The following is a 12,730-nucleotide window of genomic DNA, read 5'->3' on the forward strand; positions in this document are numbered from 1 at the left end:
ACCACCAAGTGGCTAGACCCAAAGAAGCCCCATTTATGCAAGAGTCGTCGTCAACTCGGAAGGCTCTCTCTAGTGGACTCTTTCCAGGATCTGTCTGACCATGTGCTATTAACACTCCTATCAAGGATTCAGATAAAGGTAGGGATGGCACAATTAACCAGGTCAGAGGTCAGACAAAGCTGAACAAGAAGACTAGCATCTTAAATGCAAGTGAAGACCTTAAATGCAAGCTCACCAGCTTAGAATGACCAAATCTAACAAGAACATAAAATTCAATGAATATCACTTGGAATGTTTAAAAAAATCATCACAAATGGAGGTGGGGAGGATAGACATCGGTTTATCTTGAAAAAGATCTCAGGGTTTCAGTGAACTGCAAATTCAGTGAGAGAAGGATGAAAATAGCAGTTCCCAAAGCTGATGTGATCTTATGTCACTTAAGAAAGGCAGGATACAAGACTAGGGAAGGGAACATCTACCTATTCTTAGCCCTATTCTGATCCTCAACAACCCATTTAGGTTAGGATTTTCAATTGAGGCTATTGGTGATAAGGCAAATGGGGGGGCGGGCGGGCGAGAAGGTTACCAGGATAAAGCTCGCTTTAAAGTTATCCCCTTTTAGATTCCCATCTAATGCCTTTGTCAAGAGAACAGAACCCCAGACAGGTCAAAAGATTCAGCCAGAGCTGCCCAGATGGTTAAGGCCAGAGCTCTGAAGCCACGTTTCCTGCCTCTAAATCCAGCAACTTTTCCACTGGTTGAAGGAACTGGGGATGTTCAGTCTAAAGAGAAGACCACTACGGTTGGTGAGACACGAGCAGTCACGCAGGCCAGCCAAGTCAAACCTGGTCCCAGTGGACAGCACTTTGAACAATGGCTGGAAAAGGCAGAATTGAGAACCAGCTTGCTAACAAAAGTAGAAAGGACTGCTTTGGGCAGCACTAGGCTCCCCGTCACCACAAATTCACTGAAGGACCACTTATCAAGGAAAATGGAAGACGACATGCTCGTTCGTTCACCTACACTCTCCGAGAGGGCTCAAAGCACTTGACGCTGAGCGTGCATTCACATCTGTCTGGGACTATCTACAGGAAGGCGCTACACCAGAAAGTTCATCCAAAGCCGACGCCCCTAAACCTCCACTTCCTACTAGGTTGGACTAGGCTTTTGTGGAGGCCAAGAGATAACTCAAACGCCCAAGGAGAACTAAGGCAGGCTGGGTATGGGGAACCCTGGGCAACACTGCTGCATGCCTACCGCAAGCTGGCAGCTGGACTGCTAATCCCCCAGAATTCAAGGACGGAGGACACCTCAAGAATTCCATGCCTTCATTACTTATCAAACCTTTACTCTACAAGGTTTGGGGAAGATTAAAAAGTAACTTTTAAAAATCAGCTCTCTCAACCCCCTTTCTCAGAATGGCTACTCACAAGGTCAAGCTGTCTCCTCTCTGCTTACTTGGAACAAAACCAGCTTGACTTGGTTCACCCTTCTATATTAAGGGACTAGGGTGGTAACAGCTGGGAAGCGAAGCCATCTTATGAAGCAGAGTTTTTATAGAATCAGAAAACATTCACAGGGTCTCTGGGAAGACCCCGACCAACATGCTGGCCGTGCCCTCCAGACTCACCTCTTGATACGCTGGCATGTTCCCCTCCCCCATCTTCAGACAGACCATTCCACCCAAATCTGTCTCACCCCCAGTGCCCTAGATCACCTGCCCCCTTCCTAATTTCCAGTCAAAATTCCCATTCCCTCCACAAGTCTAGGGTCCTCAGAAGAAAGCAATCATCTCTAATCTTCCCATTTCTCAGTCTAAGCTTCCTCTAATGAGGCTGGTTCAATTCAGACACTTATCCGGTGGAACGTTCCAACTAGCGTTGCTAAACTGGCTGGTCTTAATTCCATATGGGAAGAAAAGATAGCAATGGAGCCATATCCCATGACTACCGCCCCTTCCCCCTTTATCACTTGGGTAGGTAAAGCAGCTTGACCAATTTTCAAAAAGGTTGTGTTCCTTAACCTCCCAGGAGCCTACATTTCACATCCATTTCTCCCTACAAGCTGACGGACACCCTCGTTTCCACTTTTTACCTTGTCTTCATAGCCATTATCTGTGACAAAAGTTGGAGGTTTCCCAGGGTGCCGATAGAGAATGAAGTCTCGACTGGATGGGTAGAGAAATGGAAGGAGTAAGGGGTAAAAGGAAAACACCAATGGCGTGCTCTACACAGACACAAAGACTTGCACACGAGCCAGTGTCTCTGGGCTATCAAAGCAGCAACTCGGCTTGAGAAAATGTATCTGCTCCGTCACACCTCTCCCCCTCAAGTCAGACACCACCAAGAAATAGCAAAACCCACATCAAGGACAGCGCTAGGCAAAGCCATGCTAAATGGCCAAATGCAGGCACCATCTGAGAGTTGACTGTCCCCTGCAGGCACACGGCACCTTGGAAGTATCCTAACTGGGAAGAAAATTTAGCATATCTGACCATTCGGGAATACGTGTGTACCCAACAGAGAGAAGGCACAGACACGTGCAAATCAGTTATCAGATGCCTCTCTGTGTCTAACACCAGAAGGAGGACACAAAGGCTCCATCAAGTTCTCTCTTCAAATCAGCTCCTTTTCCATGGTATGAGTGTCCAGACAACTCAAGACCCTGTGGTCAACAGAAGGGACCTCGGAGCCCCAATTTGAGCCATTAGATCATTAGTAATTACTCAAGTAAGCCAAATCATGGGCTCATAGATTTAGAAGGGGCCAAGGAAGCTCAAGGTCGCCTAGTCCAATACCTCTATTTTAAAGAGGAAGCTACCGAAACTCCCACAGACCAAAGGACACGTCCAGATTCTCAAAACTTGGAATGGGGCCCCAGGCCATTTGAGATCTAGATGTGAAAAGGGACCTTTGATGTCATCTAGTCCAAGCAATTTATGCTATGGAAGAGCAAACCAAGAACCAGGGAAGGAAAGGGCCCCAAGGAAAAGGGAGGAGATGACAGAGCCCAGATTCGTCCAGATTCTAAAGGCAGCACCATTCCCTAAGCATCAAGGCTTAAACTTAAATAATGGACTTGTGGAGGTGCTCATCCCATTCTCAATGGGGAGACCCTCCCCCACCCATCAACCCTCTGCCAATATGCTGCCAAGCCTAACCCTGGGTCCTAGTGAGCTCAGAAAGCTTCAACTATCAAAGAGGCCCCAAGTTTGGCCCCTCTGAAAGCAGGGATCTCTGTAACCCACCAAGCACTTCTTTTGAGACTCCAAGCTTGCCTCGTTGGGACATTTGTGAAAGTCATCTCAATTCCCCAAGGTCAAAATTTTGGGGGGAGAAGGGAGAGAGAGAAGGGGTCGGGTTCATTTCTGTGAGCTAGGCAGGCTTTCATCTCAAGAATGCCAGCCATGGTGCCCTATGGCAGGTGTAGGGACTCGAGCCAGTCACACAGTGTGACCAACTACCTCTGGCCCAACACACTTTCATACAGTTACAGTCTGGCTAAAATTAACATCAAGCCTATCAAGGATCACCTCCAAAGGAAAAAGCAGTCATTATTTTAAAAAAACAGAAAAAAAAAACCCCTCCAGACTCAAGTATGCTAAGGGGAACTGAGAGGGGAGAAGTGCTCTACCCAGGAATCTTAGGGGCTCTCAGAGAACAAAGTTTTCTTTTAAATATGGCAGATGACATTTATCACAAGATTAAGAGCTCTAAGACAACAGGTATTCTCCAGACCTCCTCCCCATTTAATAAAGAAATTGAGGCCCACAGAGGCAGAATGACTTACCCACCTTCACCCAGTTAAGAAGGATGGTTGTCTCTCTCTCCCCCTCCCCCTCAAACAAGATGGGCAAGGTCCTTGAAGGCAGAGGACTAGCCCGGTGCAAGGTTCCCAGTGAGGGCTTCCCAAATGTGCTGGTTTATATTAGTGAGGCAGCAGAGCTGGGATCTCACTCCCCCTCCCAGTCGGTGCCAGGAGCTTGGGGGGGAAGAAGGGAGGAGCCCAAAGCATTAGCCTGGGCACCAGGCCATAGAGGGGGCTGTAATTGGACCCGAGAGGTATGTACTTATGTACTTCTTGACCAATGCATAAGAATGGTAAATTATGACACTGCCCTTCAACAAGAGACATAGCTTACACACACACACACACAAAACACCCACCCGCCCGCCCCCCTATCATCCCCAGCCCAGAAAGAACCCTAACCCAACCATTCTATGGTTAAAAAAAAATAAAGATCACAGGGATCCAACTATTTAGAGGGTCAGGCACTAAGATAGCCCTAGAACCCGACACACTCCCCCCAAGAGAACTTTTCAGTCCTGAAGGATTAACCTGAGAAGCTAAGGCTATTCTACTATTCCTTAATGGCAGCGGGGACTCCATAAGATGCCTTCAAAGGCCAGGACAAGGTAACTGGGATGCCTTCTTTCCCACCGGTGTGACCATGAACTGTAAAAGGCTTAAGAGGAAGCGTGAAGGGGGAAAGGCAAAAACTTACTTATAAATGAGAGAAAGCGCTCTTAATTCCAGCTGGCCGGCACTTTCCTATAGATAAACAGGACATACGGCGGTTTGTTTGGCTAAGTTTTTTTTTTTTTTTTCTGAGCTAAAAGTATTTCCAAGAAACATTTTCTAACTGTGTCCCCCACCACCACCACCACCACCACCAAAGGTATCTATTTTAAGCCTTCCAGCCCTCCACCTTGATTTTGCTCACTGAGAAGAACATGCTAGAACCGGAGCTTTGAAGTTAGGTCCTAGGATCTGAGACTTTAGAGGTGGAAAAGGCCTCAGAGTTCATGTATCTAGTAAGCCAACCCTTCCATTTTCCAGATTGGAAGGCCCCAAAAGGAGAAGAGACTTGCTTTCTGACAACATAAACCTTGGCCACCATATTTTGTAGTTCTGAAGAAATTATAATGACAAAGGGCCCAAAGACCTCTTTGAAATCTTATTTTCAATTATCAAGTCAAGGTGGACATATTCAAAATAAGTTTGAATAAAAATGTTAAAAATTCTCATGAAAATTCAATTTTTTAAAATTTTAAAATTCATTTTATACAATTTTGATTCCCACTGTTTTCTCCCTCCCTCCTTCCCCTTCCTCAAGACAGCAATCAATTGGATATGGGTTAAAAGTGTACAATCCAAAAAAGATTTTTTTAAAAAAAAATCTATCCGGAATACCAAACACTAAGGGATTTAGTGACTTTAATATTAATAAATTCTCAAAACAGGACAATTGAATTAGGTCAGCTGTCAACTTCTTAAAATTTTTCCAAGAAATACATTTGATTCCAACAGCTGTTTGTTTTTTTTTAAGAGCCTCTCCGTATTTCTTTAAAGGGACAGAGTTGGAATGCTGGCTGGCTCCAGCTCTTCTCCCAAACCCTGCCTGTCCCAGTCTCCAAACCTTCCAAGGCCTCATGAATAGCAAAGTTAGTTTAAAAAAAAAAAAAAAAGGAAAAAAGAAAAGAAAACCTGCTTACCTTTGGATCTCCCAACCGTTCCAGGTATTTTTCAAAAGAGCCTTCCACGTACTTTGAAAATAAAACAAATAGTTTCAACCAGCTACATGACATTATGGACACTACACTATGCCAATCCTAAGCAAGAGTTAATGTTGGTCTGCATTTAAACTCCTAGACCAAATTCACTTTGCTCAGCCCCACGGTTTTACAGTTAATAAGAGGTGATTACACTTGTCAGCTCAAGTAGTACTTAGAATAAGTTAAAGGGAATGGGGGGGGGGTAGCAGCAGCTCCTAAGAAGCTTAAGATTGAAGTTTGGAGATGCTTCAATATTTCTTCGGAGAGCTGCCTTTTTTTTTTTACTGGTAGTCTCCGAAATGACAACTTTTCAAATAAGAGAAGTGACACAAATCGGGCAACCACCACGTAAGCAGGAAACCAGATCTGATGAGTGGGCCTGGGAAGCTTGCCCTCATTGATGAGGTTAGGTGGACAACTTTAAGGTCTTGAAGTTTCCAGCAAAATCAAAGAACACAGGGAGAGGAAACCATTAAGTCTGTCTGACTTGTGCCACAGGACTAGGTTTGGGAAGGCCTCCTCTTGTTTTACAGGTGAGTTACCCAAGGTCACACAGCTAACAAGCTGCAGAGCCTGGGTATGTCTCCAGCAGGTAAGTTGCTCTGCCATCAGGTGTTTTAAAACTATTTATGCCACCGGCTCGTTTTTTGTTAACTTCCACAATATTGCTTGGTTTAGGTGTGGTGATGGGACCGGCTCTGCTTTAAAAAATCAGACTGCCTAACTCGTTTGAATGAGCCGGCCTGCCCACACTGACTTGTCGTAGCCCAACACAAGCAGGAGCTCTTTGCTTGTGGTCTCTCGGAAGTTTTTGCCAGTTGCGCTGTTAAAAGTCAAGGGCTTGGGCTAAGATATGGTCCCTTATTTCTTTTTTTCATCAACTTGGGTTTAAGACCATTGTAAAATATGTGCTCTTCTACTTTATCCCCCACACAGAGGACTATGTGCTTCGCTTTTTATTCAGGCCCAAAGGAGGCAAGACAGAACTTCTGAATGTGCCCAGAATTTAACAGCCAACAAAAACTACCAGAACCATTTGGGAAAGCCTTCTGCTAATGTCCAGAATCAACAGAAATATAAAACACACGTGGCGGGACAACGTCCAAGCCTTCTCACCCAGGAAACACCACAACCATCAAATAAGTGATCAAGACACAGATGAGAAGGGTGCTCAAGAGGGGTATGGTTTTTCTTCTATAATCAACATACTGGGGGAACGGGGCCAGCTACCACAGTTTATTATTTACAGGGCCAGATGTTCAGAACTAATTGTGTTTCCTTACAAGTAAAACATTGGCCTATCTCCATACAGATGTTCTTAGAAGTTATGAAAACTGGGTCACAACTGGCTAGCTAGCAAGGTGCTTCCCCACTGCTCCCTTTCGGCGCGGTTTTTCTCCAGGGGCGCCACGGCGTGGCCAACCCAGGCTAGCAAGGCAGTCACTTTCCACTAGGCTTCCTAATTTTTTCTTGGGGGGGGAGGGGGAGACACAGGTCCGTGTTCCTAGCACGGTTTTATTTCCGATGATTTTTAAACCCCCACAAGGCCAGAACAAGCAGCTCTCGAGGCTAGGGATGGAAGCCACTGGGATAACAGGCGGAAGATTCCCAAGTCCTGGAAGCCCAGCCATGTAGAGGAGCCGCCTGCCTGGGAGAAGCAGTGGTGGGCCTCTGGCCCCCCCACCCCCACCCCCCCATACCTGGGTCACTTACAGATTCAAAAGTGCGCTGGTTCTCTCTCATGAAGGCGACGCACGCCTTCCTGATCTCCAAATGGTGAATCTGGCTGGAGAAAAGCTGGAGGAGACAGAGCGATTGCACCACGGGCTTCCCGAGTCCGCACGCGCCGGGGGAGGGGCCGGGAGCAGGCTCGAGGCTCGCCCTGCAGGCACCCCCCGGGAAGGGGCCGGGCCACCCTAACCCTCCCACCACCAGCACCACGGCCGACCCTCGGGAGAGCCAGGAAGGCCGAGCGAAGGAGCAGGGGCTCGGCTGGGGCCTAGGGCAAAGCGCCCTGTAACCCCGCTCAGGGGTGAACAGGCCGAGACGTCGAGGCCTGAAAAGGGAAGGGCGGGGAAGCACCAGCGGCGCGAGCGCGACTCCAAGGCCCGAACGCGCGCCGTGCCTCAGCACTCGGGGCGGGGGGCGGGCCGCTTTCCCTCAGCACTCGGGGCGGGGGAGGGGGGAGCCGAGAAACGCTTTCCCTCATCAGTCGGGGCGGAGGAAGGGGGGGCCGAGAAACGCTTTCCCTCACCAGTCGGGGCGGGGAAAGGGGGGCCGAGAAACGCTTTCCCTCACCAGTCGGGGTGGGGAAAGGGGGCCGAGAAACGCTTCCTCAGCAGTGAGGGGGGCCGAGAAACGCTTTCCTCAGCAGTGAGGGGGCTGAGAAACGCTTCCTCAGCAGTGGGGGGGGCCGAGAAACGCTTTCCCTCAGCAGTGGGGGGGGCCGAGAAACGCTTTCCCTCAGCAGTGGGGGGGGGGGCCGAGAAACGTTTTCCCTCAGCAGTGGGGGGGGGGGCCGAGAAACGTTTTCCTCAGCAGTGAGGGGGAGCCGAGAAACGCTTTCCCTCAGCAGTGGGGGGCCGAGAAACGCTTCCTCAGCAGTGGGGGCCGAGAAACGTTTTCCTCAGCAGTGGGGGCTGAGAAACGCTTTCCTCAGCAGTGGGGGGCGAGAAACGCTTTCCTCAGCAGTGGGGGGCGAGAAACGTTTTCCTCAGCAGTGGGGGCTGAGAAACGTTTTCCTCAGCAGTGGGGGGCTGAGAAACGTTTTCCTCAGCAGTGGGGGCCGAGAAACGTTTTCCCTTAGCAGTCGGGGGAGGGGGCCGCTTTCCCTCAGCAGTCCGGGGGGGTGGGGGGGCAGAAACGCTTTCCCTCAGCGATCGGGGCGGGGAACATTTTCCCTGAATAGTGGGGGCGGAGGGACATTTTCCCTTCATAGGGAGGGCCGGGCTTAGGCAATAGGGTGCGCTTTTTCCGAAGGCAGGTTTTCCCTCGGCAAACGGGTTGGGGGGGCCGCTTTCCCTTCATATTGGGGGCGAGGGGCGGCCTTAAGGGGTAGGGGGCGCTCCTTTTTCCGACGGCGGGTTTTCCCTCAGCAATCGTGGCTGAGGGGGTCGTTTTCCCTTCCTAGTGGGGGAGGGGAAAGGGGGGGCAGGGCCTGGAGTGCGCTTCTTTTCCCGACGGCGGGTTTGCCCTCAGCAATCGCGGTTGCCGAGGGGGTGGGGCCGCTGCCCCCCAATAATGGAGGGAAGGGGGAAACGGGGCCGGGGTGGGGCCGGGGTGGGGCCGGGACTACCCCGGCTACTTTTCCCGACGGCGGCTTTTCCCTCCGAAATCCCGACCGCTCTCCCTTCACCCGGGGGAAGGAAGGAGTTGGCCGAGGACTCGGCCGAGGGTTTGGGAGGAGAGGATTTGGGGGGGATCCGAGAAGGTTCGAGGGGAGGGGGCGGGGCACCGCGTACCTGCTCCGAGATGGCTCGAAAAAGGCAGGAGGCATCCTTGGGCGTGAGCTTACGGTACAGCCCCAGGCTACTCAGGTACTCGTCCATGGTCCCCTCGACCGCCGTCTGGGAAGACGGGAGCTTTTTCCAGCTCTTCTGCATCGCGGGCGCGGGTGCGGCCGGGGCCGAGGAGCAGCTGCGGAGCCCTCACCTCGAGCAGGGACCCCACCGGAATGGGGCACTCTAGAACTGCGGGGAAGGGAGGAGCCGCGGCGGGCGGGGGCGGGCCGGGGGCGGTGCACGAGCCGCGGCTACGCCAGGGGGCGCTGACGAGGCGGGGGAAAACGCGAGGGGCCGTTCCGGCTCCGAGGGACTCCGGAAAAGTTGGGAGGGGACGGCTTTCGACCCCCCCCCGCTCCCCTCCAAATGGTCACGGGGCGCTAAGAAACCCCCCTCGACCCCGGGAGGATTGGGGAGCCCCTGTGCTACCCCCAGTTACCGGCCAGCTTTGCCTGGATTCCCCACCGCCGGGGCTGCCCCCGAGGATCACGTGTGCCCACTCTATCGGGGCAGCTGGGAAAATACACGTGCCGGCGAGAGCCCGCTCTGACCTCAGCCCCCGAGAACGGGAGTACGGGCGGCTTCCCCTCCCCCCCCCATCACTCACTCAAACCATTTCTCCCACCGTCACCCGTCCGGTCCATTCCTCGTCCCTCCCCACCATTCTCCACGCACTGGTCCCAGCCCTCCAGTGGGAACTGTGATCTCCCAGCCAGCTCCCTCCCAAAGCAGCTGACTTCGCTTAGGGAGTCTGGGCTCTGATGGGTAGAGGAAAACTCCAAGCACCTTGAGCAAGCCCGAGCCAAGAGAGCTGGGGACACCTTATTGATGTAATTAGCTCATGGACTACTACTCCCCAAGAGCAGGTGGGCCCGGCGCGAGCAGGCGGCATCTCCCCGAGATGCTCGTTCTCTGTCTTTGTCATCAAGACCTTGTCCCCCTCCACAGCCACTTAGACACATCCCAAAGACTGCGGATCCCAAGCCTGAGGCCTCCCCCCACCCCCTTAACATTTTTCACCTGACACTAAAAACAGCAAAAAACAAACTTTCCCTGGTCACTGGCAGAGATGCCGCCTCTGCCCGAAAAATCTTGCCAGAGAGGTGGAGAGACAACTTAGTTTCTCTCCGTGTGTCTCTCTGTCTGTCTCTGTCTCTCCCTCCTCCACTTCTATCTCTGTCTCCCTCTTTTGCTCTCTTTATTTCTCTCTCTCAATCTCTCTCTCTCTCACTTGTTCTTTCTCTGTCATTTTCCCTTTCTTTTTGTCTCTTTCTGTCCCTTCTTTTCTGATCTCTACATCTATTTCTCCCTTTCCCTCTCACTCTATTCCTCAGTCACACTTGCTTTGCTGAGTGGGTCCAGTTTTCAGATGGAATAATCAAGCCATGTATATCCATATGAAAAAAAAAAAGACACTTAATTACTATGGATTAAAGAAATGCAAATTAAAGCAATTCTGAGGAAGTACCTCACGCCTATTGGATTGGCTGATAGAACAGAAAAGGAAAAGGATAAATGTTGAAGGGAACTGGGGAAAATGAGCCATTAATACATTGTTGGTAGAATTGTGAACTGATTCAACCATTCTTTAGAGTAATTTGGAACTCTGGCCAGACACATACTGTCCTTTGACCTGCAAGCCATATGGTCCAAAAGAAATAAAAAACAAAAACAAAAAGGAAAAGGACCCATATGTACAAAAATATTTACAGCAGCTCTTTTCAAAGAATTGGAAATTGAGGAGACGCCCATCACCAGGGCAATGGCTGAAGAAATTGTACTATGGGAATATGGTGGAATACTTGTGTGCGATAAGAAAGGATGAGCTGAAAACTCTAAGAAAAACGTGCAAAGACATCTCTGAGCTGATATAAAGCGAAATGTACTGTGTGCAAAGCAACAGCAATAATCGAAGATGATCAGCTATGAATGACTTTGCTATTCTCAGCAATACAATGATCCAAGACTATTCCTCTGAAAGACTAAGAATGAAAAATGCGATCCTTCTCCTGACAAAGAATTAATTGTGTCTAAATACAGACTGAAGCAGACCTTTTTTTTAACTTTGATTTTCTTTAGATTTTATTTGGGGGGGAGGTGACAGAAATTAATGTTTTCTTTCAAATGACTTTTATGGAATCGTTTCATATCATTTCAAATGTGCCTTCTCAATGAGGGAGATGGGAAGGAAGGAAGGGAGCAAATGCGGAACTCAAAGTTTTAAAAACAAATGTTAAACATTGTTTTACACATAATTGGGGGAAATTCAATATTAATGTTTTTAATTACCAAAAAAAAATTCTTCCGAGAAGGCGTCCATAAGTGTCACCAGACCCATGATGTAAAAAAGTTAAGGACCTTAATTTAGAACCCTAGTTCTATGCTCTAGACTGGAAGAAAGGTAAGAGAGTATTTCAGAGGTGGGGGGGGGGGAAATGACTGCTCTCAGACTCCATGTGCCCCAAGAATCCAGACTGGAAATCGAGCAGGGGGACTGGGATGGCTAGCTTTCATCTAATTAGGCAAAGGCTGGTTACCACTGAACACAACTATCAACCATTTTCTTCCTTCAACTCCTATCAGCTCCATCCTGAATAAGGGAAATTTAAAAATATAAAATAAAATAAATATCTTTATGTATTATATAACATATTATAAATTATATATTGTAATAGGATATAAATAATATATAATAAAATAAAATAGGGGAAAGGAATTATTCTGCAAACCTAAGGGAGAAGACCTGGGCTCTCACGCTGTTTTGGAAAATGGCAACTGAAAGCCACCAATGACACTTGGCCAACATTTGACTTGGGCTGCGGTTGCTGCTGCTGTATTGGGGGCACCAACAGGTTCTTGTGATTCTCAGCTGAACAGCTTTAGTTTTAGAAGAATGATTTCTAATGTTCAAACTGAACCAGGACACATAAGCCGAGGGATTTAAAGACCTCAACTTTTTCTTTTCCTTCTCATTTCAAGTTATTTTATCGTGGAGGACCTGAAAACAAATCTGGTCCGATGTGTTAAAACAGGGATTCCTTTTATAAAGGGTCTGATTAGCTGAAGTCCTTGCTAACTGATCTTTTGAAATTTTGAACAATAAAAAAATACCCATTCATGGAAAAGTTCATAAAGTCCACTCTTGGGGAGGATTTTAGCAAATTATTCTGGTTAACGAGGTACTAAAGCGATATCGTTCCTAAGGTACCAAATGACTAGAAGTACTGTCAGCACACTGCTAAATTTGCTGTCCCAGCCCATTTGTCCTACTTCCAGTTTGGGACAGAGCTAACTACTTAGCCACCATGAACAGGTCCATAGGTTTGTTTTACTTTCTACTTAGAAGAAAGACATACAGTAGGTACTTAATAAATACTTCTTTACTTACTAGTTTCCCTGGCAAGCACAGGATCTAGGAAAATGATTACATAGCCTCACGGGTGGCCCAGTGGCCCCTGACATAATAAAACTAAATACTCTACACAGACAGGAACCTGAAATTCAAACCTCATTAACAACTAAGCTAATTTGGGTACCGTTAGAGGCCATAATTCAAGCCAATCCTAGTCATTTAAGAAGTGTACACAGGGGTCTGTAAAATACAAAGTATGCATGCTGCTTTTTTCTTTGCGATATTGATAATGATTGGAAGTTATTTTATACTAAAGCCTGAGA

General features: G+C 48.6%; 1 protein-coding gene across 2 annotated transcripts in view; it reads right to left on the reverse strand.

The window, feature by feature from the left end:
• Positions 1-9,549, reverse strand: part of ALG13 (ALG13 UDP-N-acetylglucosaminyltransferase subunit) — a 33,453-nt gene extending 23,904 nt beyond the window's left edge. For both annotated transcript variants that reach the window (XM_031944462.1, XM_031944463.1), the window contains exons 1-5: positions 9,017-9,549; positions 7,269-7,352; positions 5,496-5,546; positions 4,505-4,551; positions 2,095-2,167 (exon numbers count right to left, since the gene is read on the reverse strand). In XM_031944462.1, the coding sequence (XP_031800322.1) occupies positions 2,095-2,167; positions 4,505-4,551; positions 5,496-5,546; positions 7,269-7,352; positions 9,017-9,157 (396 nt within the window). In that variant the 5' untranslated portion in view covers positions 9,158-9,549. The remainder of the gene's footprint in view (positions 1-2,094; positions 2,168-4,504; positions 4,552-5,495; positions 5,547-7,268; positions 7,353-9,016) is intronic.
• Positions 9,550-12,730: the final 3,181 nt, after the last annotated feature.

Source organism: Sarcophilus harrisii, chromosome X (genome assembly GCF_902635505.1).
Source record: "Sarcophilus harrisii chromosome X, mSarHar1.11, whole genome shotgun sequence".
Lineage (NCBI taxonomy): Eukaryota > Metazoa > Chordata > Mammalia > Dasyuromorphia > Dasyuridae > Sarcophilus > Sarcophilus harrisii.